This window comes from Neovison vison, chromosome 7, assembly GCF_020171115.1.
Source record: "Neovison vison isolate M4711 chromosome 7, ASM_NN_V1, whole genome shotgun sequence".
NCBI classification, from domain to species: Eukaryota; Metazoa; Chordata; class Mammalia; order Carnivora; family Mustelidae; genus Neogale; species Neogale vison.
Genome location: NC_058097.1, coordinates 113,199,170 through 113,224,679, shown reverse-complemented (window position 1 = coordinate 113,224,679; position 25,510 = coordinate 113,199,170). Strand labels below are relative to the sequence as shown.

At 39.8% G+C, this 25,510-nt stretch overlaps 1 protein-coding gene across 11 annotated transcripts in view; it reads right to left on the bottom strand.

Annotated features, from left to right (window-relative positions):
* Positions 1-4,371: 4,371 nt before the first annotated feature.
* The window catches only part of VWA5A (von Willebrand factor A domain containing 5A), a 37,687-nt gene continuing 16,548 nt past the window's right edge, over positions 4,372-25,510 (bottom strand). For 8 of the 11 annotated variants that reach the window (XM_044258100.1, XM_044258097.1, XM_044258102.1 and 5 more), the window contains 13 exons: positions 24,646-24,815; positions 24,298-24,386; positions 23,954-24,098; positions 23,435-23,514; positions 15,719-15,833; positions 14,871-15,035; positions 14,489-14,589; positions 13,926-14,179; positions 12,393-12,455; positions 12,128-12,250; positions 9,877-10,007; positions 5,913-6,039; positions 4,372-5,371 (listed from right to left, as the gene is read on the bottom strand). In XM_044258100.1, the coding sequence (XP_044114035.1) occupies positions 5,292-5,371; positions 5,913-6,039; positions 9,877-10,007; positions 12,128-12,250; positions 12,393-12,455; positions 13,926-14,179; positions 14,489-14,589; positions 14,871-15,035; positions 15,719-15,833; positions 23,435-23,514; positions 23,954-24,098; positions 24,298-24,386; positions 24,646-24,815 (1,643 nt within the window). In that variant the 3' untranslated portion in view covers positions 4,372-5,291. Of the gene's footprint in view, positions 5,372-5,912; positions 6,040-9,876; positions 10,008-12,127; positions 12,251-12,305; positions 12,456-13,925; positions 14,180-14,488; positions 14,590-14,870; positions 15,036-15,718; positions 15,834-23,430; positions 23,515-23,953; positions 24,099-24,297; positions 24,387-24,645; positions 24,816-25,510 lie in introns of those variants that run through there. The other 3 variants (XM_044258106.1, XM_044258107.1, XM_044258108.1) reach the window with 3 other exon arrangements.

Genomic DNA, 25,510 nt, shown 5'->3' with positions numbered 1-25,510 from the left:
AAGCCAAAGGCAGAGGCTAAACCCACTGAGCCACCCAGGCACCCCTCATTCTAGAGATTTAGAGGAGGCTTATGTATAGCCTTATAGTCATTACTGTTTTAATCTTGTACAAGATTATGGCCTTACACTATGAGAGGAAGGGAGAGAGCAAGAGAGAGAAGCTCGTTCAGCTCGTGTTCTGTTTCATAGGGAATGAGTCCCAAAAGGTTCAGTAGAGATTTCACGAGACAGCTGTCACACTATGGTGTATTTGTAAGGAAATTTGCCTTATATTGAAATCATCCTTGTTTTAATCAGAGAAAACCACCTGCCTTGTTTAACTCCTTTTCCCTCTACTCCAGGAATATAAGTCCAGAACTTTTTTATTATAAATAATCACAGGGCCAAGTCTAGGCATTCTTGGTCCAGTGACAGGTGCTTCATTGTTTGCTGGTGGGACTGGGGTCTGAGGGGGAATGGTCAAACGAAATTTCCCCTCTTGCTGTAAAAACTCTGGGGAAGAATTAGACTATGAATCAAAATGGAAAAGAGCAGGATGATGGCTAGTTAAGGGGTGAAAAATTTCTTAGGCTGCTCATTCATTCATTCTTTCTTTCTTTTTCCTTTCTTTCTTTCCTTTTTTCTTTTTTTCTCCCAGTGGCAAAGTGCTCAATTTCTTTGCTTGATTCTTGACAGTTTAATGGTTTCTATGAAAGAAATGTGATCCACCTAAATGAGGAGTTAAAGTAATTAATACCAGAACTAACTCATATTTTCTGCATTTTTGGTGGCAGAGAGATGGGAATGATAGAAATACCAGGGACTTGAACCCCTGGAATTTTCTTGAATGATTTGGTGTCCTCAGTCATCAGCCATTCCTGAGTCATTGCTCACGCTCCTATCTGGTCCCACTCCCATTAGCAAGGCCTGTAAACTGCCAGGATATGGTTCAGGGATCCCCAGCAGGCTAGGTTACTGGAACAGCTCCTGGATCAGAGAGAGCAGACAGGTACTGCAGAGAAATCACTAATCTAGCAGCGTCTGAGATATAGCCCCATCTGCCAAGCAAACTACAGTATCCAGTTTCCATGGTTTAAGCTGACAAGTAGGTCAAGATTCAGAAAGAGTAAAATTTTAGCAAGCAACAGATATCCTAGAAGATGCAGTAGAGCATCCTTCCAAAAGGGAAAAAGAAATCCTATAGAGAAAGAAAACCCAAAGATGAAGAGAATATCTTGAAAAGAACAGAGTGGGGGAAAACACCTGTTTTTAATGGATACATTAAAAAAGAAGAGGAGAAGAAAGAGGAGGAGGAAGAAGAGAAAGAAAGAAAAAGAAAAAGAGAAGAAGAGGAGGAGGAGGGAGAGAGGAGGAGGAGGGGAAGGAGGAGGAAGAGGAAGAAAAAAAGATAAGTATAGCAGATTTCTTGTCAAAAACTATACAAGCAAGAAAAGAATGGAGTGAAATTATTTAAAGTGTTGAAATGCTTCAAATACAAGATAGAAAATTCTTCCAACAAAATCTCCCCTCAAAAGTAAAGAATTATAAACTTTCCCAAACAAAAATTGAAGGAACCCATTTCCACCATACCTGTCCTGCAAGAAATGTTCAAAGGGATCCTTCAGGAAGAAGAAAAATGATATAGGTCAGAAATTCATAACAACATAAAAAAGAAAGAGTGTCAGGAAGTAAATAAAGTGAAATAATCTTTTCTCATTCTTAATTGATTTAAAGTTGATTTAAAAGATAAATTTTAAAGCAATAATAATAACAAAGCATTGGTAATCATAATGCATGGGTAAGAGAAATGAATGTCAGCAATGCCACAGAGGGTGAGAAGGGGGATTAGGAAAACTCTGATATAGTGTGTGCACTACACATAAAGTGGTAATAGTTATTGATGATGGACTTCAAGTTGATTTCAAATGGCCATTGCAAATTCTAAGATGGCAATTAAATAAAGTAATAAATATAATCGATAGGTCAAGAGTGGAGATAAAAGGAAATCACACGAAATGCTTAATTCAAACCAGAAAAGGCAAAATTAGATCAGGGGGAAAATTAAGAACAAAGGTGACAAATAGATAATAGTTAAACATGGTAGATATAAATCCAATTACATTAATAATTGCTTTAAATATGAATAAATACATCAATTAAAAGATAGAGATTGGCAGATAAAAAGAAAAGAGAGACCCATGTATACACTGTCTACAGGAAACCTACTTTGAATATAAAGAGGGACATAGGTTAAACATAAAGGGTCTTTAGAGAAACACATACTGTACTGATGTTAACCAAAAGAAACCTGGAGTGGCTATACTCATTTCAGACAAAGTAGATTTCAGAACAAGGAAAACCATCAAAGATACAGGGATTACACAATGATGAAAGGGTGAATTCTCGAAGAAGATTTAGTAATCCTAAATGTACACCTAACAAGAGAACATCACATACATGAGCCAAAAACCAATGAAGCCGAAAGGAGAATCAACGCATGGAGTTAGCTCATTGCATGAGGTTTTTCTTGTTGTTGTTTTTTTTTTTTTTTTTCCAATCAGTATCTGGGTCAATCAGATACTAGAAACACATGACCAGTTTTTAAGGAAGCAACCGCTGATCTGGGAGTGGAACAGCACATGCTAATAATCCCCAGTGTGACCATGCTGGAACTAGGGAAGATCGGCACCAGGCTTCATTAATAAGTGTATGTTCGGGGCGCCTGGGTGGTTCAATCATTAAGCATCTGCCTTCAGCTCAAGTCATGATCTCAGGATCCTGGGATCATGTGCCACACAGGGCTCCTTGCTCAGCAGGGAAGCCTGCTTCTCCCTTTCTCACTCCCCCGGCTTATGCTCCCTTTCTCACTGTGTCTCTCTGTCAAATAAATTAATTAAAAAAAAAAGTGTATGTGGAGCAGGGTAGAGGTACTGGGCTCAGTGTGAGTGGGAGAACCTCAAGGCAGTGCTATCTGCCATCCTCCTCGTGGCCAAGTCTCTGCAGCCAGGAAAGAGCTGTGGGGTATGGATGACCAATGGGAGCTGAGCTCAGCTTCTCTCCTGGGCTTCTTGCCCGGAACATCAGTTCCTGAAAGTACAGATGGTGCTTCCTATTTTCCAAAAACATGAGGCACCAGTCTTGACAGTGGGCTTCAATAAATGTGCCAAAACATACTTGTTGATGATGAAGACCGACGCTTGTTTGAATGTGAGGAGTTTACAGTTGGCACAACATTTTATCGTGTGAGCCCGAATGGAAATATATAATCATGCTACTTTAAAACGATCCTTGGTTCTGCATTTTAAAGAAGACAAATGGAAAGCTGCTTTTGTTGTTACAGTGTTTTGTTCTAGAAGCCCCAGGACCTAGGCTAGTCTGTAAGCTGAAGGGTACAAAAAAGGGAAGGAACAATAAATGTAATAAAAAATGATCCGTATAGGGTGCCTGGGTGACTCAGATGGTTGGGTATCTGCCTTCCATTCAGGTCATGATCCGAGGCCCCTAGGATCAGGACCTGAGTCGGGTTCCCTGATCAGTGTGGAGCCTGCTTCTCCCTCTCCCTTCTGCCATCCCCTCCCCTTGTGCTCTCTGGCTCTATTTCTCTGTCAAATAAATAGATAAAGTCTTTTAAAAAAATCTGTATGATCAATGTAAAGGGCCTTTGTGAGTCCAAGATAGCTCTAAAAGTTGCATGGTCTTTAGGAAGCTGTTTTTTTGTCATAGCACGTATAGGACCTATCCAGAGGGCAGCCATGGATACAAGCCTAAAGACTAAGCCCTCAAACTTTAATGTGTGCATGAATTACCCAGAGACCTTGTTAAAAGGCAGACTTTGCTATAGTAGTTCTTGGGGTTGCCTAAGACTCTGCATTTCTAGGAAGCTTCCAGGTGATGCCACAGCCCTATTCCCCCAGTCACTCTCAGCCATAGACTCAGAAGAAAGTCCTGGGAAGTCATTTTCCACTATGCAAGTCAGGCCAACCTCCCTAATGTTCACTGACCAGCTCAATAGAACTCAAGTCTAGGCCATTCTCCACCTGAGTGAAGAGATAATCAGGTTCTACTCAGAATTCCTGAGTATTCTAGATGAAAGTGATAATGGAGTTCTAGTGAAGTCCCACTTTTATAGATAAGGACACTAAGCTCCCAGGGGGTTAAATCATGTATCCATTATTACATAACTATTTAAGTGTGTTGTCAGGATTCTAACAGTGGTTTTCTGGCCAGTGTCCTTTACTTGCCTCATGTAGGACAAAAAATCAGCCTACAACAGAAGATGCATTAACAGGACATGGTATGAATGGTGTAGGGGTCAGCAAAATTGGGAGGGAAAATAAGGGATAATAAAACCAATGCAGGTTCTAAATGTACAAAAGATCAGATACAAGAAAATGAAGTGTAGATATAATCATTTTAATATTGATACAATAGTATTTTGGGTGACAGCGCATCAAACAGGTCATTTCCACTAGGATAGAGTATATAGGACAAAGGTCAGAAACAATCATGGGGAGTTCCTTTCTTCCTCATGAGCTCAATGAACCAGGATCAGGTCTTTAAATCCACTTTTCCCTTCATTACAGATCAAAGCCTAACATAGAGGCCTCATGGGTTCAGGCCAGGACTACAGATCTCATTGTCATCTCCTTACAATTCAGGAGAAACATCTGTCTCCAACAGGTGTTATTCAATCCAGTCCCTTAGGCAGTGAGAGGGAAGGCACTGTATTGGCTAGCAAAATCCAAGCAAAATCAACCAAGAAGGCCATTAGCAGTGCCATCTCTCACAGTGGATCCCCAGAGTCTCTCTTGCTTTGTGATCTCGATCTCGAAGCTGTATTGATCCCGATGTTGGCTTTCAACCTCCCCCAGTAGAAAACTGGATAGCTCTCCTGTCTAGTCCTGATAAGTATGTAAGATCAAAAGGCACAGATGATTGTAATGCACAGCATTCCCTTATTCTGCAGCCCTAATATCAGGGCCGTACCCTTCAGTGTGGCATCCACCCCACCTGTTTTCATGTGGTCACTCTGGGAAACCCGGGAGGAATGTTACTGCCGATGAATCCTTTAAATTCCTCCAAGAAAGGGAACAGGTTCTAGGACCACTGACACTGGGCTGACAGTACATGCCAGGGAAAGAAGATCACCCTACCCAAAGGGAACCTGGAGAGGAAAGGTGGGGTGGGCATCCCTCACTTTTATGGCCAGAAACTGATAGGATGGGGTAAAATACAAAAATACACCACTGCAGGAGAGCATGAAGGAAAGGGCAGTAGCATGAGAGAGGCACTTGTATTTCTGGACAGTCTCCTCAGATGCCAAAGATGGCGGGGTCCACGGATGACTTGATCAAAGCAATAGCAGCTTTCACAAGCTCTTGCATGATGGAGGCTGTTAGGAGGAGAAAACAAGAAGTAGGGCTGAGGAACCACAGAGAGAGTAAACACTCTTCTCCCAGTCTCCCCTATGCCTTTTTGTTCATCTCCCTGACTCCTGCTCTTGTCTTTCTTCCACACCCCTGACTTCGCTCCTCCTACCGCCCAGATTCCCTTTCATCTTCTCAGGTCCCAGAAATACTCAACAGCAGTGATATAATAAACCCCCAAGGACTGAGAGCTCCTGTCCAGTCCTCTACTCAGTATAGTACTGAGACAGTGAGGAGAACAAATGCCACCTCGTGCATGTCCTTCTCCCAATCCACACTACCCATCCACGTCCCTTTCCACACTCACCTCCCCGCCCCCCCCAATGTAAGATGGCACCCCTATCCTGCCAAGGAGAGGACTATCCGGGAGACCAGAAAAGGTCAGGGGAGGGGACTATGAGAACTCCTCCCCAGTCACCTTCTAGCAGGCCCAGAGGCTCTGTGCAAGGGAAGGGGACTAGCTCCCTAAGGAAGGAAGGAGATGTAGTCTTAGGACTGCACTCCTACCTGCATGGATGTGAATCCAGTCTCTGGCCTTCTTTTCCAGAAGTTCCCACTCACCCTTCATTTGCATAGCATTGGAATGCAGCCAGACCACTGCCAGGACTGTGGCCCAGCTTAAGGAACTGGCATCCTGTACAACAGACAAAGACAAAGTCTTAAATTTTAAATCCAGTGTAACCATCAGGACGGTGCTTAAAACTCCTACGACATCCCCAACAAGGACTACTAAGTTATAAGGCAAGAACCACGTGCCCAACTGCTTTATATTTTATGATGTATTTTTATTCGAATCTTTGCTAAACCAAAAAAAAAAAAAAAGAGGAATTATCAATAATGACATTCTTAAGAGAGAAAACTGGTTCACGCAAAAGTGAAGTGATTTGCCGAAAGTTAGCTTTCTTGCAAATGACACAGCTGGAACTTGAGGCCCAATATGCTGATTCAAGTCATTCTGCTCATGTCACTCAAGAGAGAACCTCGGCGACAGAATGGAAAACAGTCTCCTGTGAGTTTTCACCCATGGTCCCAGTTTCAGGTTTTAGTGTCAAAAGATCAAGAGAAATTGTTCTTTTATATCATGACCCTTAAACCTTGGAAACAGCTATCAAGTCTTCTCTGAGGAGTCCTGTTTCTTTTCTTTTTTTTTTTAAGATTTTATTTATTTATTTGATAGACAGAGATCACAAGTAGGCAGAAAGGCAGGCAGAGAGAGGAGGAAGCAGGCTCCCCACTGAGCAGAGAGCCCGATGCGGGGCTCGATCCCAGGATCCTAGGATCATAACCCGAACCAAAGGCAGTGACTTTAACCCACTGAGCCACCTAGGTGCCCCGAGGAGCCTGTTTCAATCAAAATTCTCAATTCCTGGGGCACCTGGGTGGCTCAGTCAATTAAGCATCTGCCTCTGGCACTGGTGATGATCCCAGGGTCCTGGGATCGAGTCTCTCATCAGGCTCCCATCTCAGCAGGAAGTCTACGTTTCCCTCTCCCTCTGCCCCAACCCCCCCCAGCTCGAGCTAGGGTGCGCAAGCACACACATTCCCTCTGTCTTTAATAAATAAGTAAATAAATAAATCTTTTTTAAAAAATTCTTAATTCCTTTAATTTTTTTTTTTTTTTTTTTTTCTTAAGAGGACTGCTCATGTCAAAGCAGTAAGAATCCTCATGCTTACTCTAGTCTAGAAACAAGCATGACCGTGGTTTTTAACATATATCTCCTTAAATAGTCATATCTGGAGGTGAGTGTACTCATGAATTTCTATTACCCCAAAATATGCAACAAGCACAGCTCTTCTGACAAGCCTGCTGTCTTCCACTGATCCTGTAATCACATGGCCTGGTCCTCTGAAGTTTGTAGTCACCTCAAATCCCCATGTGCAACGGTTCTTAAGCCATTTTGCTTCTAATCTCTACTTATATAGAGAGGATTTAGTACCAAAAGCAGTATTTTGATTCCCAGTAAGTTGTGTTGTTTGGGTTTTATTTTTTTCCCCCACAAAATATTGTAAGTCTTTCATTGTTCAAGGCCTTTTGGGATCTCGATTTTCTCAATACTTGATTTCCCAGTTTTGGCAAATCTACAAATGGGAAAGAATGGGATCTGAATCTTCACTGAAAATATAAACTTCCAGAGAATTCAGAGTCCGGTGGCTCTAAAAATCTGTGTGAAGTTTGAATAAATTCATTACTCAGCGCAATGAATTTTCAACGAGTTTGTTCTCAGTCCATACACTCATCATTTAAGAAAATTCAACTCCTTACTGAAATTCAGGTACACTGGTGTTCCTGACTCTCTAGATTTACTGGCCCAGTTGCCATTATCAAAGAAGGAAATGTTAAAAAATAAATTAATTGAAAAAAAAGAAAGAAATGTTAGTTTGACCTGTCATTGGTTTCCCAATGAAACCAATTAGAATGTCATGATTCTTGTATCTTCTTCAACTTGATAAATTATCCTTCTAATTATTTGTTCTAGAACAGTATTTTTCAACAGATATATAATGCTAGACACATATATAATCTAAAATATCCTAGTAGCCACATGTAGAAAAGTAAAAATAAACAGGTACCATTATTTTACTAACATGTTGTTCCTAATCTAATACATTCAAAATATCATTTTAACATGTAATCAATATAAAAATAATGATTGAAAATATTTACATTCTTTTTTTTACATTAAGTTTTCACATAAGTGAAATCAGCATGTGTTTCACAATTCATAGCACATTTTAATTCAATTAAGAATTTGGCTCCTCGAAAGGGGAACCCTCCTACACTGTTGGTAGGTGGGCTGTTGCAACACTCTGGAAAATAGCATGGAGGTTCTTCAAAAAGTTGAAAATAGGGGGCACCTGGGTGGCTCAGTGGATTAAGCCGCTGCCTTTGGCTCAGGTCATGATCTCAGGGTCCCGGGATCGAGCCCCGCATCGGGCTCTCTGCTCAGCGGGGAGCCTGCTTCCCCCTCTCTCTCTCTGCCTACTTGTGATCTCTCTCTGTCAAATAAATAAATAAAATCTTAAAAAAAAAAAGTTGAAAATAGAGCTACCTATAAGCCAGCAATTGTACTACTGGGTATTTACCCTAAAGTTACAAACGTGGTGATCTGAAGGGGCACGTGCACCTGAATGTTTATAGCAGCAATGTCCTAATAGTCGAACTATGAAAGAACCTAGATGCCCATCAACAGATGAATGGATCAAGAAGATGTGGTATATATACACAATGGAATACTATGCAGCCATCAAAAGAAATGAAATCTTGCCATTTGCGACAATGTGGATGGACTAGAGGGTACTATGCTTAGCAAAATAAGTCAATCAGAGAAAGATAACTATCATATGATCTCCCTGATATGAGGAAGTGGAGATGCAACGTGGGGGGTTTGGGAGGTAGGAAAAGAATAAATGAAACACGATGGGATCGGGAGGGAGACAAACCATAAGAGACCCTTAATCTCACAAAACAAACTGAGGGGGCCGGGGGAGGGGTGTTGGGAGAGGGTGGTGAGGTTATGGACATTGAGAAGGGTATGTGCTATGGTGAGTGCTGTGAAGTGTGCAAACCTAGCAATTCACAGACCTGTACCCCTGGGGCTAATAATATATTATATGTTTATTAAAAAATTTTAAAAATTAAAAAAAAAGAATTTGGATCCTCATTTGCATTAGCCATATTTCAAGTGCTCAAGAGCCACAGGAATAGTAGATACTTAGTGGATGAGGCAATTAAAGGATTTCTGAGGTTTATTTAACCACCTTTCACATTTAAAAAAAATTCAGAATGACACCCGTATTTCAAGCTTTTGGCATTCTGTCCATATTTAACAATTTCTCAATAAGAAGATTTGGTCAGTTACCTTGAGACTGTGGAATGTAGTCTGTCCTTGTCAGCATACTCAAACACATTTGAAATAAACTAGGTCATCCCTATTAATCCTCACCTATCCTGACTTCAGTGAAATTTTGCTAATTTGCAGATCAAATCCTTTACTTTGAAGAGAAGCGACATGGGTCTTGAAGACAGTTCTAGTATTGAATCCAGCTCTGCCACTGACTGGCTGGCTAAACTCAGAACCATTGTTATAGTTCTCTATAAACAGCAACGTGAGTAGGATTTACCTTATTTAATTATGGTAATGAAAAAGTAAGTGGATGTTAAGTGCTTACCACAGTTCTGGCACAGAGTAATGGCTCAAAAAATACTAGATGATTGGCAGGGAATATAAAGTGAAAGAGGATGCTTGCCTTCCCTTTGTCATCCACCAACTCCCACCAACCAGGTTATTAGTTCCTTGTTCTTTCTGGTCTAACATACCAAGAAAAACCTCCAACCTCTGTTTATTAGAAATTAACTTAGCTTATGTCCTCCTCTATCCTCCTTTCTCAGATGAGCCATGATTCACCCCAAATCTTACTGACCCCAACCCCTCAAAAACATGCACCCTCCTTTTTCTTCTCTGAATCTTACCTTGACAGGGACTGCAGCCTGTAAGTCTTCCAAACTTTTACCTAGGATCCCAGCCAGATTTTCATCCAGGCACCAGGAACCATCTGCATTCTGGAGGGAGATCAGCTGCACAAGATGATTTTCTCCAAAGACTTTGGGGAAGAAAAGAGGATGAGAAATTATGGAGGTACTGAGCCCTTAGCATACCTGAGAAAGACGGATCTGACTTCAGAGACAGGCTATAGCAAGAGTGCAGTGTGAACCAGATCCTACCTGTTATAGTCCTTTCCCTGTGTTTTCTCTGTGACATCGTCGGTCACCTGAGTGACAGACTAACTCTAAGGGAGAGGCACTTAAAAATTTAGCAACAAGGAAATGATAATGCTGCTTAGTTTTATCCAGTCCTATTTAATGGGCCTGAAAACTTGACACATATTAAAAAAAGTCCAGACCAATACAGCTGGAATTTTAATTTTAAAAAATTTCAAAAGAAAGCAGATATAAAGAAGGCAATCAGCAATGTACCTCGAAGAGTAGTCTAGTGTCTAATCCTGTTGATTTGACAATTACTTAGAGACCACATAGAAGGTGTTACACATCTGTGTCTCTATCACATATGATGATGTACTTAGAGCAAGTGAGAAATGAGCAGGCAAGAAAAAACATAACTAGAGAAACAATTCTATTCTAATGGGAGGAAAAAATCTAAGGGTCTGAATTTCAACAGTCTTCATCTGAATCTCAGTTTGGCTAATGCTCAAAATCCAACAGTATGTAACCAATGGGAATCTCAGCCTTCTCTGGAAATTGGAGCCAATAATGCTCCATGCGTAAGGAAGAACTCGAAGTACCTTGAAGGCTCTTTGTCGACTCCCTACAAGAAGCAGTTGCTCTAAGTTCACAAAAACCAGAAGCTTAACACTCCTGGATAATTTTTATCTCTACTTTGGTAACAGGATTCCTAAGAGACGATGGTTAAAGCTGAAATATTCTAAGGGAGGAAGGTCTAGGGAACAATCACAAAGAGAGAAGCTACTCTGTGACTAACATTAAGAATTTTCTCATGACAGCCCTGTGAGGTGAGTAGTTGTGTAGCTGAGGGAGCTGAGGCTCTGGAGAGCGACTTAGTTTACCTAAAACACCACAGTAACTGAGAAGACAGAGATCTGACTCCATGTGAGACCTTGAAGCCCTCTCTCTCTCTTTTTTTTTAAGATTTTATTTGAGAGCAAGAGAGAGAGTAAGAGACTGCATGAGCAAGAGGGAGGGGCAGAGGGAGAAGCAGGCTCCCCACTCAGCAGAGAGCCCGATGTGGGACCCGATCCCAGGAGACTGGGATCATGACCTGAGCTGAAGGCAGAGAGTCAACCAACCGAACCACCCAGGCACCCCCAAAACTCTCTCTTTGACTAGCAACCTAAAGAGAATGAATAAGTAGAGGGTACGTGGCAAATAAGATGCTTAAGTGATTAAACAACTGTATACCACAAACTCTGGCTACAAAAACTAAAGACTAGAAAGAAGTTGCCCTTAAGCCAATTTTAGTAGAAAGGGTACTTCTTGGTGATAAAATGTCCTTTGACTCAATCTGTCCTGTACACGAGAATCCCAGCTGTTCAGAACACAAGGTAATGACCAAGGAACACCCTTTGGTGACAGAACAAAAGTCATTATCCAGCATCAGGAAGATCTCTTTTCAAACCCAAATTGTAAAAGGCTGACCCATGTGGCAGGTGACCAAGACAGGGCAGCAGCAGAGGTCTGCAGGGGGAGGGCCCCGGCCTGCAGGCCAACTAACTGGATGAGCTGAGATGACAACACGGGTGCGTTTAACCAGAGCTTACCCCAGATTCCACTGGCTAGGATGTGGGGTCCTATACTGTAGCCTAATCCAAGGCTGACTCTGGCCAACACAGACAGGACAAATCTCACCCTCTGCCTGACACTTTTCTTTTTTTTTTTTTTTTTTTTTAAAGATTTTATTTTATTTGAGAGAGAGAGACAGTGAGAGAGAGAATGAGCGAGGAGAAGGTCAGAGAGCGAAGCAGACTCCCCATGGAGCTGGGAGCCTGATGTGGGACTCGATCCCGGGACTCCAGGATCACGCCCTGAGCCGGAGGCAGTCGTTTAACCAACTGCGCCACCCAGGCGTCCCTGCCTGACACTTTTCAAACAGACTACCTCCTAGCTATAGAAAGCCAAAGGAAGTAGAAGGTGGAAGATAAGCTCTTCAGTACCGCAGCTCCAAGAAGAGAACTGAGGCCCACCTCACCTGTACAGTGAGTTTCCAAGATGGTACTCTGGGTGGGACAACAAGCCATCTGAAGAGAGGGCTCTTTGAGAAACATGCACATCTTCTTTAGTCTATGACCAAAAGCGTGGGCTTTGTCTAGTCCTACACAGGTGACAGACAAACATGGGTGAGAAAAAGTCCCTGGAAAGATGCTTACCTAGAGCACACAGGTCCTTGTTAATCATGGGCCCACAAGGTTTGCAGCCATCCTGCTGATTTGACATACCCTGCTGATTTGACATACCCTTGTAATGATTGGTCCGTGTGGCCAGAGATACACCTCGAAGGCACACGGACCTTGGAGGAGCTGAAAAACACCAATACAGACATAAACACTGAGACCCTACTGCTCTCTGCTATGGGCTAAGGGCCCTGAAAATGTAGGACACCTGCCCTCCTATCCATGTCTGCCTCAGCCACCATCTTTTCTGGGCACTTTTTTTCTCTTCCTCAAACACCTACCTCAATTAACTACCTCTTTCTCCAAAATGTCAGCCCTCTCTGCTGACACTCTCCTACTGGTGTTACAACATCTTCAAATCTCTCTGATTCTGAAATTTTAAAGAGATACATTAAATACCAAAAATCCACTCCAACTCTATAGTTTCTATACTTACCACTTTCTATTCCCCTTTTCAGCTCAATGTTTACCAAAAGTGTCTATACATTCATTTCCCACCTCTCTTTCTCTTGGACATTCTGTAATATGGATTCTTCCCTGATCTAAGCCAATGAAATTGCTCTTGTTCACATTAGCAAGAACTTCTTGAATAACACACCCAGCATCTCCTTTCAAGTTTTTACTTTGACTTCTCTGCAGTAGCTGATACTCTGATAACTTCCTTTGTTATATCATCGTTTCCTTTATTTTGAATATGCACTCATTTCTTTGCTTCCTACTTCATTCCTTTTTATTATGGTTTGGGGAACCTTCTGCTACCCACCCCTAGGTGCTGGGTTTTCTTCAGTGTTTCAGTCTCATCCCCCTTCCATCTCACTCTGCACCTGCCCCATGAATAATCTCATCTATTCTCCTGATTTTATGACTCAGATGTTAAATGTTGCCAGATGTGTATCTTTATCCCTGAGCTATCCTCTGAACACCAAACCCATCTATTGGTTTTTCTACTGGACATCTTCATGTGCATATTCCATAGGGATCTCAAGTTCAAAATGCTCAAAAATAATTCAACATGCTACCTTCTAAACTTGCTCCTGTACTTTTGTTACTCTAGTTTAAATAAATGATACAATTATACATACAGTTTTCTCAACGAAACTCTGGGTTCACCTTGAAGCCTGCCTCTACAACTCACATCACACTTTTCCCTCCAGCCACAGAATCCTGCCCAGTGCATTTCTCCACCTGACGCTAACCTTCAAGCCCCTCCCATCTATACATCTATACAAAGCATGCTTGGCTTTGACCTGGGACACCCATTCCCTAACACTCCTAGATCACTACCATCAGCCATCTGTATAATCACTAACCATCAAATTATCAATAAGATCAGCTTCAGATTTAGACAGTTTGAGTACTCGATGTTTATGTGCACTTTCTGTTTCAACTGTCCTTGTTTTTTTTCCCTGCTCTGGGATTATTTAAAATATCCTTGCCTATGGCATATTTTCTAGTTTCCTAGAAAGGCACCGCACCAGCAAGAAATCCTAGATTGGAGGGACAGGGGAAAAATTCAACATCCCAAGCTTTCACTTCAAATGATGTGGATACCCAGGGCCCCTTAATTGATATGTGTTCCAAGGAGGTAAAACTCACCACCTGAACAGCGTTGTGGCATCACTGAAGCTGCACCCAAAAGAACTGGCCTTGGAATGTCCCTATAAGCCAGAGGCCCCTGAACTGGCTTGTTGGAATTCTTACTGACGGCAACGAAGGCTGTCTGGGAGCTAATGACTCCACAATCAATGCTGATTTTCAGCACATCTTTTTTATCATTAGCTGGAGTATCCCTGAAGCCCATGTCCTTGGCGTGGAGAAAGGACTTGGCAGCAAGGCGATGAATGGTGAAGCTGAAAGAGAAACACTCCCGTGATTCAGGGAAGCGCACTCATGTGCCAGTTACTCAGGGCCCTCGGAAGTTAGCAATGGCAGAGAGAGGAAAAAGGCACATAAAGGAAGAAATAAGACTTGAATGGGTTAGAAAGGTGAAGTGATTATGATTGCAGGGACACAACTGAGCCCCCCAAATTAAAAGAAAGAAACCAACCTTCTCAATGATGGCAGAGATGAAAAAAAGAAAGAAAGGAGAAAGGAGGGAGGGGGGAGGAAAGCAGGGAGGGAGAGAGAAAGAAAGTAGCAAAGCAAAACTGAATTCTCACTTGTCATCAGGCTTGGGCTGTAGAGAAAATGTCACCCTATTGTCGAAACTCTTGCCCTGGAATGTATACTTGAGGTAGACTTCTCCTGTTGCCTCTGCTGGCTACAAAGTAGAGACAAGTAGACATGATGGAAGGGAGAGGACATCAAGAGAAGGTCACACTGAGGCCACTCCCCAACACAATGCATTAAAACATCTGACTAGGAACCAGGCAGCTCAGAGAATCAGAAACCTGAAATTATGAAGCAGGGAGGTAGGCTGGCTCCACCTGGCAAGTACCGTGATCTCTTGATGAGACTCACCAGTTTTAAGAAAATTGTCCAGAGCATAGTTTAGGGAAGTAGCTACTCTGATGAGAAGAACACACAAGAATAGGAACTCACAGGCATGGTCCCGCTCAAAAGGGCATAGACGATTAACCTCTGGCCCTTATAGAGGACAGTCTGTTCTGGTGAAAGCATTTTAGCAGACAATTTAGCAGGCAATTTCCAGGTCACAGAAACATCCTCTACTGCAGGCTGTAGAGCATATTTCAGGGCCCTAAGAGCCTAGTGGAGGAAAGAGAACAGAATAAGCACAAAAGAATATTAGCAATAATAACCACTGTTAGCTGAATATTTATTATGCACCAGATTCTAAGCAACACAGTATATGCTATGGCTATTCCTTAATACTCTACTAGGATGTGGTAATGAAAGATAAGGCAAAGGATAACACCACCCGAGAAAGAGGAACTTACAAATATAAGCAGAGCTAGAAGATGCTTTCCCTTGTGTATACAAATCAAATGGAGTATCAGTATACCACCTCTACCCATCTACCAGACATACAACAATTGCTCCTTCTCGTTTTCTTTGTCTCATGTGCATGGAGGATAGGATATGGCCAACCAAAAGGGTTCCTCAAGCGCACATCTAGAATCTCAATCACAATGGTCAAAATTCTGTTTATCTATTTCCGGTCTTAAACACAAAGCTCTAACCTCTTCCAGCATCTTGTCTCTGAGCTTCCAACCAGTCAGCCCAGATGCCATTCCTCCAGAAACTACAGTGGGCCCTTTTTACACAAAGCCCAAAGTAGCCCCACTATGTATTATAGCCCAAGGCACTATGGATATAAAAATGTGATTCCTGGTAACAAACTGTTGCTTCTGCCCTTATGACAATGTCTCCTGGCCCCTGCTCCATACGCCCTCTGAATCACCTGCTATGACACAAGGCCTGTCCCTCACCTTGGACTGCATCCTGTCCTTGCCTGTGATAAATTCTGAAGTGCCACCTGCCACTCGGGCAATGCCTTTTATTAGGCTGGTAGAGGCTCCTTCTCCAATTCCAAAAGAGAAACATCTGCAATTATACAAGGGTAAGAGCTTAGAGACAGGCACTAAGGAGTAAAATTATAAAATTAATACACAGAGTCAGTTATCTTTATTTATCTTTATCTTTTAGTTTATCTTTAGTTATCTACCTAAAGAGGTAGTCTACTTCTTTGACCAAAAGCATAAGGGCTACAAAATGTTGAGCATATTCTATATTTCGGGAGACCAAAGAGTTCTAACTGGAGAGTTCTCTCCCGGCCATAATCCATGTGCACCAAGCTTTTTAGTCACAATTTGGCTTCCCAAATAAATACAACTGTCTATAAACAGAATGTGTTGGTAATAGCAATAGAAGCATTTTTAGAAGGCATAACAAGATTTCTCACTGTAAATTAATACACTGGAATTTTTGGGTTATGTATCAGTCTCTTTTGAATTAGGTTAGTATGAGTCATCATCCCCAACTCTAATGACATCAGCATCAGGATTAATATTCTAAATTTGTAGGGCTATGAACTGAACTTCTAATTATGGTAACCTACCTTTGAACGTGCTCCCTAGAGACCACAGCTTGCCAGCATCTTGATATTATCACCTTCAAATTTCCCACCCAATCTTGCAACTGAAGCATATATTCTTTTTTTTTTTTTAGATTTTTTTTTTTTATTTATTTGACAGACAGATCACAAGTAGGCAGAGGGGCAGGCAGAGAGAGAGGAGGAAGCAAGCTTACAAAGGGCATTTATGTGTATGTTAAGTGTTTTATGTATAAAACTAAAGCCAAGCAATATTTATCGATGGCTAACAATATGCTTAGAACTTACGTGCTTCTTGTGGGTGATAAGAAGAAATATAATAATGGCAAAAATTTACATATCACATATTTTGTGTCAAGCACAGTTCCCAATGCTTTACTTAGGCATACTTTTGAACCCTCAGAGTAAGTAAACTCATAAGGTAAGTACTGCTATTATGCCCATTTTCAAATGAGGAAACTAAGACTTAGGGAATTTAGTTGATTATCCAAACAGCCAGCAAGCAGCACAAGGGAACTTAAATATATGATTTTTGACTTGAAGTAGAATGCCATAGGACATTCTGCTCACAGCAATGCCAAAGCTGTTTCAGCCAGTAGAGAACTGGAAAAGCTGTATACAATATTCTTAATAATCTTTTTGAACATCAAATGGTTACCAAGACAACAGGAATTTATGGGCCATGACATGGAATAGGAGGGAGGTAAGAGAGATGAGCCTGGCATCTGGTATCCCGTTATCCCTTAAAGCTAGTACCAAGTACAAAACGGATGGCTCAAGGCCTGAAAAGCCAAGCGGTTTCAGATTTGGACTTTCCCAAGAGAAGGTGCCTTTTAGACACCCCAGGTGTTTTAATAATAAACCCTGTAGAACTAAGCCCGGAGGCAGAGATGAATCTGAAATGAACCAGCCATCAAATGACTGAAGCTTCCTTGACTCTAACTGGACCCAGATTATCTGCTTCTAGTCTAGCAACCCATCAGAAGCAAAGAATACATCCTTGCAGAGGGAAGATAACATCACCTAGAGGCTCAAAGAATTTCTACAACTTTTCACATAAAATATCTGACAACTAATGAAGGAATAGAAAAATCCCCAAATATTGGGAAATTATACACCGTACTGCTGAACAACATAGGCTTTAGAAAATCATAATGGTTAATTAGAAAAATCTTCTTAAATGGATGTCAATGGAAAGTGACAGATCCAGATTGAAGATTCAGATGTAGATATGCTTAAATCTAGGGATCTAAATTCATATATTAGAAAAGAAAAAGCAGGGCTCTCCGCTCAGCGGGGAGCCTGCTTCCCTCCTCTCTCTGTCACCCTCTCTGCCTATTTGTGATCTCTCTCTCTCTGTCAAATAAATAAAATCTTTAAAAAAAAAAAAAAAGAAAAGAAAAGAAAAAGCAGTCTTGAAATCAACTACCTAAGCGTCCATCTCCAGGTGTTAGAAAAAGAACAGCCAATAATCCCAAAGAACTGAAAGAGAAATGAATATATATGGGGGCAAATTTAAAGGGAAATAATAAATATGGGGGCAAGCATCATGATATAAAAAGTTACCATATAATAAATAGGATTTAAAAACCTAAAAGTGCTGATGCTCTGGAAGGATTATTAAAATTGGCAAGGATTTAGGACAAGGAAAAAAAACAGAGGACACAAATAACCAACATCAGGAATGAAAAGGTAATATATCACAGATTCTACAAAATGTAACGACAGCATAAGGCAATACAGCTTAAGGGAATTTTATGCAAAGAAATTTGAAAATCTGAAATTTTAGATAAAATTTGAAAATTTAGATAAAATATACAAATGGCCAAAAAAGACATAAAATATGAAAATTTAGATAAAATATACAAATGCCCAAAAAAGACATAAAGAAGTCTGAATAGTTCATTTCCATGAAAGAAGTTTAAAAACTTTTCCACAAAAAAGCCTCCCATCAACTTCTTTACTAAAAGGTAAACTAGAGTATTTAATAAAGAAAATCTTTAAGATAACAGAAAAATAGACAACTCTTTTCAACTCATTTTATTATGCCAGCATAACACTGATTTCAAAACCTGACAAGAATGTTATAAGAAAAGAAAGTTCAAGTAGATATTTCTCACAAAAATAGATTTAACTCTCTCTCTCTCTCTCTCTCTCTGCCTGCCTCTCTGCCTACTTGTGATCTCTCTCTGTCAAATAAATAAATAAAATCTTTAAAAAAAAAAAGGGGGGGGGGCGCCTGGGTGGCTCAGTGGGTTAAGCCGCTGCCTTCGGCTCAGATCATGATCCCGGGGTCCTGGGATGGAGTCCCGCATCGGGCTCTCTGCTGAGTGGAGAGCCTGCTTTCCTCTCTCTCCCTCTCTCTCTCTGCCTGCTTCTCTGCCTACTTGTGATCTCTCTCTGTCAAATAAATAAATAAAATCTTAAAAAAAATAGATTTAAAAATCCTAAGCAAGTATTTGCCAACTGAATCCAAAAATACATAGAAAAGGTTAACAGATCACAACAAATTTGGGTTTATTTCAGAAAGGCAAGGTTGATATAATACTTGTCATTATAATTCACCCATTAACAGAAAAAAGGATAAAATCATACTCTTATCCCAAAAGATACATAAAATGCATTTGATGTAATTCCACAGTCACTCATTATTTTTGTTAAAAAAAAAAAAAAGGGAGCAAAGAACTCTCAAAACAGAAGTGAAATTTCCTTAACCTGATAATTCTGAAAACAGACGATTTCCTTAATCTGATAAAGAATATCTACAAAAAAAAAAAACAAAAACAAAAACCTCATAGCCCACAATCACACCTATTTTTTTAAAGATTTTATTTATTTATTTTGAGAGAGAGAGAGAAAGTGAGAAAGAGAGCACAAGCAGGGGGAGCAGCAGGCAGAGGGAGGGGGGAATCAGGCCCCTCACTGAGCGGGCAGCCTGATGTAGGGCTTGATCCCATGACCCTCTGAAGGCCTAAATAAGATAAGAATGCCAGCTATGACCACATCTATTCAGGTTGGTGCTAAAACTCTTTTCTGGGGCAACTGAGAAGGGAAGAAAAATAAAGGTATAAGGACTGGATTGTCCATAGAAAATCTACAAGTATCTACAAATATACTATTAGAATTAATATTTAAATAAGACAAAGTCACTGAACAAAAAAGTCAATGTAAATTTTAAAAGCCATTAGAATCAATTTCTACATAGAAATAAATGCCCAGCAAATAAAATGTTTCAAAAATACTATTTAAAATAGGAGAAAAATCACACAGAGGAAAAATCTAATTAAAAAAAAGCATGAAAACATCTACACAGAGAATTAGAAAACATAGAGAGATTTGGTGTGTATTGTTGGATTAAGGAAATGAATATATTTACTAATTTTATGGGAAACCAGATTTTTCATCATGAAGGAAAGAAAACACAAATATGGAATAGAAAAAGAAAGAGAATTTTATGTCATTACCTTGGAAGTAGGGGCATCAGTTAAAAAAAAATTAACATTTGCTGCTGTAGTCTGCCAAAAATGCCTATAATCAATAAGAGCTCAGTAATGAAGAGTTACACCTAATACTCAAATATTGACTTCTGTTTACCATTTTCACTAAAATAAGCTTCTTGTATAAATAGCTGGCTACAGGAATGGGAAAGTACAGGTGAATCTGAAATTCTTTTTTAAGAATGAAAGGAAATCTTCAAAAACCAAAGATACACATGAAAAAAGACATAGAAGAAAGTGAAATGCAGCTTCCACTAGCCAAATCTGGAATTTTGAGAATCTAAATGAAAAATGAAAGTAAAAAATCTTAAAAAATTGAAAAATAGTCGAAGAATCCAAAAGTATATATTGATACAACAAAGGGAAGGGAGAGAGGGAGGGGAAAGAGAAACTTCTTTATGACAGGATGCCAACGAATCTGGAAAAGTTGACAGAATTTAAAAATCACTGTTTGTAACCACGGAGAGAACATATGGACAATCATCATCAATGAATGCTGAATCTACTAATATTTGTTAAGAACAGAATGTTGACAAAATAGCAAAGTTACCTGTCAGATACCACGTCTAACAACGTGGTCAAACCTCTCACCAGACCCAACATTACTTTTGGAATAGTTCTTCAAGAAATATTTAATATTACCCTAAACATGAATTTAAATAGTCAAACAAACATAAATTGAGATTCTACAAAAATAAGTAACTAATACTCTTTTAAAATACCAGTGTCATGAAAGATAATGAAAAGTTGAGGATCTCTCCTAGAGTAAAGAAGATAAAAAAAAAAAAAACAATGAAAATACTTGGTCTTGGATTTCCTCTTGGAACAAAAGCAAAGACAAAAATCTATAAAGGACATTATTAGAAAATTTCTTGGGGCACCTAAGTGGCTCAGTCCATTAAACATCCAGCTCTTGATTTTGGCTCAGGTCATGATCTCAGGGTCTTGAGACTGAGCCCAGGTCAGTCTCTGTGCTCAACAGGGAGTCTGGTTTTCTCCTTCTCCCTCTCCTTCTGCCCCTCCCCCCCCTCATACACTCTCCCGCGCCCTCTCTCTCTAAAGTAAAGAAGTAAATCTTTTTGAAAAATTTCTTACAAAAAAGAAAACTTGGCAAATATGGCCTATATTTAGATAACAGTATCATCTCAACATTAAATACCCTCCATTTAGTAGTTTTATTGTGGTTATTTATCAGGATGCCCTTATTCTTTGAAGGTGAGTACATTATTATTTGCATATGAAGAATTACAGTATCAGTGGCTTGCTCTCAAATATTTCAGAGAAATAAAAAGGTGAAACAAATGGGGGAAAATGTTGACATCTGGTGGAAGAGTATATTGTTCTATTCTTGCAACTTCTCTATAGTTTAAATTTTTTTTTAATTTATTTATTTGACAGATCACAAGTGGGCAGAGAGGCAGGCAGAGACAGGGGGAAGCAGGCTCCCCGCTGAGCAGAGAGCCTGATGTGGGGCTTGATCCCAGAACCCTGGGATCATGACCTGAGCTGAAGGCAGAGGCTTTAACCCACTGAGCCACCCAGGCGCCCCCATAGTTTAAATTTCTTAAATAAAATATTGGAAGCACATATATAGAAGAATCAAGAAAGACCTAAATAAATAGATGGACATACAATGTATATAGATTAAAATACTCAATTTGGTAAATACTAAATTCTCCCAAAACTGACCTATAAAATCAATGTAATTCTCTTTTTTGAAATAATATCTATGCTCAACTTGGGGCTCAAACTCACAACCTCAAGATCCAGAGCCACATGTTCTACTGACTGAGACAGCCAGGCACCCCTAAGGTCAATACAGTTCTAATTAATATCTCAACAGTCTACTTTTTAGGTAAAAATTGACAAGCTAATTCTAAAATACAAATATCAAGAGTCATGAATAGCTAAGACAATCTTGAGGAAAAAAAACAAAGTTGAGTACTTTACTGGGAATCAAAATTTATCAAAAAGCTACAAAAATTTATCTGGTATTGTTCTAGCACACGTCTAGATAAACAGACTAACAAAATGGAACAAAGGATCCAGAAATAATCAATACATGTGTAGATGCTTATTTGTGATGAAATGACACTGTACATTGGGGAGAAAAGGACAAACTTACCAATAAATGGTACAAGGTCAATTTGATATCCACATAAAGAGATAATGAAAACTGGCCCCTACCTTCCACAATGCATAAAAATAAAATCCAGGCAAATTATAGATCTAACTATAAGAGAAAAAAATAATAAAACTTCTAGAAAATAATGAACAAAAGTAGCTTCATTACCTTGGGTAGGGAAAGACTTTTTAACAGGACACAGAAAACATTAACTGTAAAGGTAAAGACTAAAAAATTAAATTATACTAAATTATACTAAAGTGAAGAACAACTATTAATCAATAAATATCATCCTGAGAGTGAAAAGGATAGCTACAGAATAGGAAAAAATATAGTTCCAGAATGTACTAATAAAGTTCTTATGTCTTGACCACAGACAGAGCTAGAGATCAGTAAAAGAAGAAAGTCTAACAGAAAAAAAATAGAAGAGACTTGAAGGTACATCATAAAACAGGACATCCAACTGGTTAATAAATATGAAAAGACACTCAACTTCATTAGTTACCAGGAAAATGCAAATTAAAACCATAATGAGATACCACTTTACACCTATAAAATTAGTTAAGATTTACAAAGACAAACAATGCCAAATTTTGGATAGGAAGCTGGGCAACTAGAACCCTCATACAATGCTGATATGAATTAAATTAGTACAATAACTTGGAAAACTATTTAGCATTCCCAATAAATTCTACAACTATGTCAACTCGAAAAAACTTTGTGTGTATATGTATATACAAAAACATATATATAAAATCAGTATGTATACATGCATATGTGTGTATGTGCAAAAAAATACATATATAAAAATGCTAGGATAGTGATAGAAGAATTATTTTTAGCAGCTAAACCAAAGTCTGTCCGCGGTAGAATCAATAAATAAATTGTGGCAAAAAAAATCACCTTATGGAATACTATACACCAATAAATATTAACCACAGCTTCATGCAAATTATGTATGAATATCAACATACTGCTGAGGGGAAGAAGATACACAGAAACAAAAACATATTGTATAACCCATTTATTTGTATTTAAAAACAAGCAAATTAATTTTAAAAAAACAAGCAAAAATAATCCATGGTATTATAAGTTAGAAAAGCGATTTCCTTTGGAGAGAATGAAGTTAGTAGTGATCACAGTGATACAGTGATCAGCTGTATACTTATGATTTGTGTACCTTTGTGTATGTTTTAGTTTGATAAAAATATAGTTTAAATAAACTGTCTTGCTATTCAATTTTTGTTTCCATTGTGGTTTAGAAAGACTAAAGAACAATGACTTTGTGGTGTTACCCCTCAATGGGCTTTTATCTTTAAGTAGAGAGGGGGAAATGATATAGAAAAAACTTGTCAGCTGGTCAAACTAAAATTCTTGAATTAGTCTATCTTCTAACAGGAATGTCAACACTGGTATCAGGTAGGTTAGACTAAGCTGGGTCAGTCACCCAGAAACCACATTCTCTTCCTACCTGTGCCTCAGCCTGTTCCTCTTGACTTCATTAATTATATTAAACGTGTCAGCAACTTCTCCATCTGTGAAGACAAAAAGCTGTCGAAAGAAAGAAGACATTCATGAAATCTCTGTGAAGATCATTTTTAAGATACCAGCACTCGCCCTTGGAAAAAATCGACCGTTTAGTTGCAGAGACTGATGCCTCCTCAGACTGGCACAAGGTCCCTAATTTTCCACGGTTCCTTGCACCACATCCTCACAAGGTCTGTTGGACACCTGGGATTTTCCTCACCTCCCCCTTCTTGTCTCATCTAAGGCTTCTGTGGCACTCTACAAAAGGACTTCCATCACCCACAGCCCACAGCATGGAGCCAAGGAAGAGGAATTCTATTACATGCCTCTTGTCTTCTTCTCTTTACTGTATGACAGAAGACTCCGAATTATATATCGTATTTTACCAATGCTACAACGAAGTTCAGGGGTATGGATTCTTGAACAGAGATTTTTCATTCCCTTTGTCTCTTTCAGTTCCTACCTGAAGGGGGTGGCCCTCAACGGGAGGTTGCCGGTAAATGATTTGGAGTGGTGTCAAGATTTCCGTGCCCCCCAGGTTAGCCTGCATAAGTTTAACTCTCCTCAGTGCTTCCTCCATGGTCTGCTGAGTGTATTTCACACTATTCCTGAGAAAAAAACAAACATGCCCAGTGACATCATGCTCTTCAGTATCATGCAGCACCGAGTCCCCGAACTGAGATGTCCCCACCATAAACACCCTGAAGTACCCAAGCCAAAGTCATCTGTGAAGCAACCCCCTTCAACAATCTAGTCCTTCCTTTAAAGTATATTTTTGGACCCTCAATGGGCTTTCTAGAAACTTACGGAAAGAATGCCTCATACGAACTTCCGAATCCAAAGATATTGAAGTAACAGCCCATAGGCAAACTCTTCAGAAGCAAAATCAGCGTTTCCTGAAGGAAGAGAGTACAGGGAGACAGCTCGAGAGAATCTTCTCAGACACATGGATGCTGCCAGTCAAACTCTTGACAGGGTAGACCTTCACCTACTTCATGAGTCCAGGCCCCTATATTCCAAGGCTAGCCTCAGAGTGGTCATGTTAGACAGAGCCCAGATAGGGAACACACCCAAAGTTCCAGATGGACCCTAATTTAACCCGAGTTTCATCCCAATTTGTGCATATTACCAGAAAGAGAAAGGAACTAGCTTTACCTTGGCTGCCTCTATGCGTAGCTGAGAGTTAACCTGTTTACTTATGGGGGACTGCATACTTCCTGAGCGGTCCATGAGGAAGATGAATTCTCCAGAGACAACTGGTGACTGAGTTTCTGGGATATTTGGGTAGAAACACACCATCGCAGAAGGATCTTTCATGAAACCATCTACAAAGACATTGTAGCATGAAAAGGAATTCAAGAATAGTAAAGACCTCAAGAATCGATTGTAGTGTGTTATTTATATAGGGAGCTGAGAAAACCCAAACCTAAAACTCCGTTTGATCTTCATTCTGTGTCTCCTGGCAAAGGGTCTGAGGTGAGTTATAAACACAAAAGATACAGAAGCAGAAAAGACATGAAAGAGAAAAAAGAAGGTAGAAGTTACCAAGCATAAGCAATAATTAAAATATAGAATTGGATGCTAGTTTCCTAGCAGCTAGGTAGATAAGTGAAATCATGAAGTTAAAATGTTCCAGCATTTGCCAGAAGAATCGAGCTGATTTATTTGCAGAGACACCTTCCTTTCAAATCAAATCAATGGGAAATTTGTCACGTGGGTCCTTGTTTAAGTCTTTAATTACACTTTTGAAAACATGATGCTCATAAGCAGTTCTTATATTGACAGTTTGCAAGAGCTGAGAGTACAGCGTCATACACACCAAGGAAGGTCTGTCTGCTTCAGGTATGAAACATCTCCAGAACTAAGAGCATCACCCAAACAATGCTATGGAGGAAACCTATGGGAGTCTGGCCTTTGTTACCAAGTTGTCAAAGCTCTGATTTTATTTTGAGGAACAAGTGAAAACTGATGCAGGAACTGAAATGTTAGTATTGAGATAGAAATGAAAATGAGAAGGGCT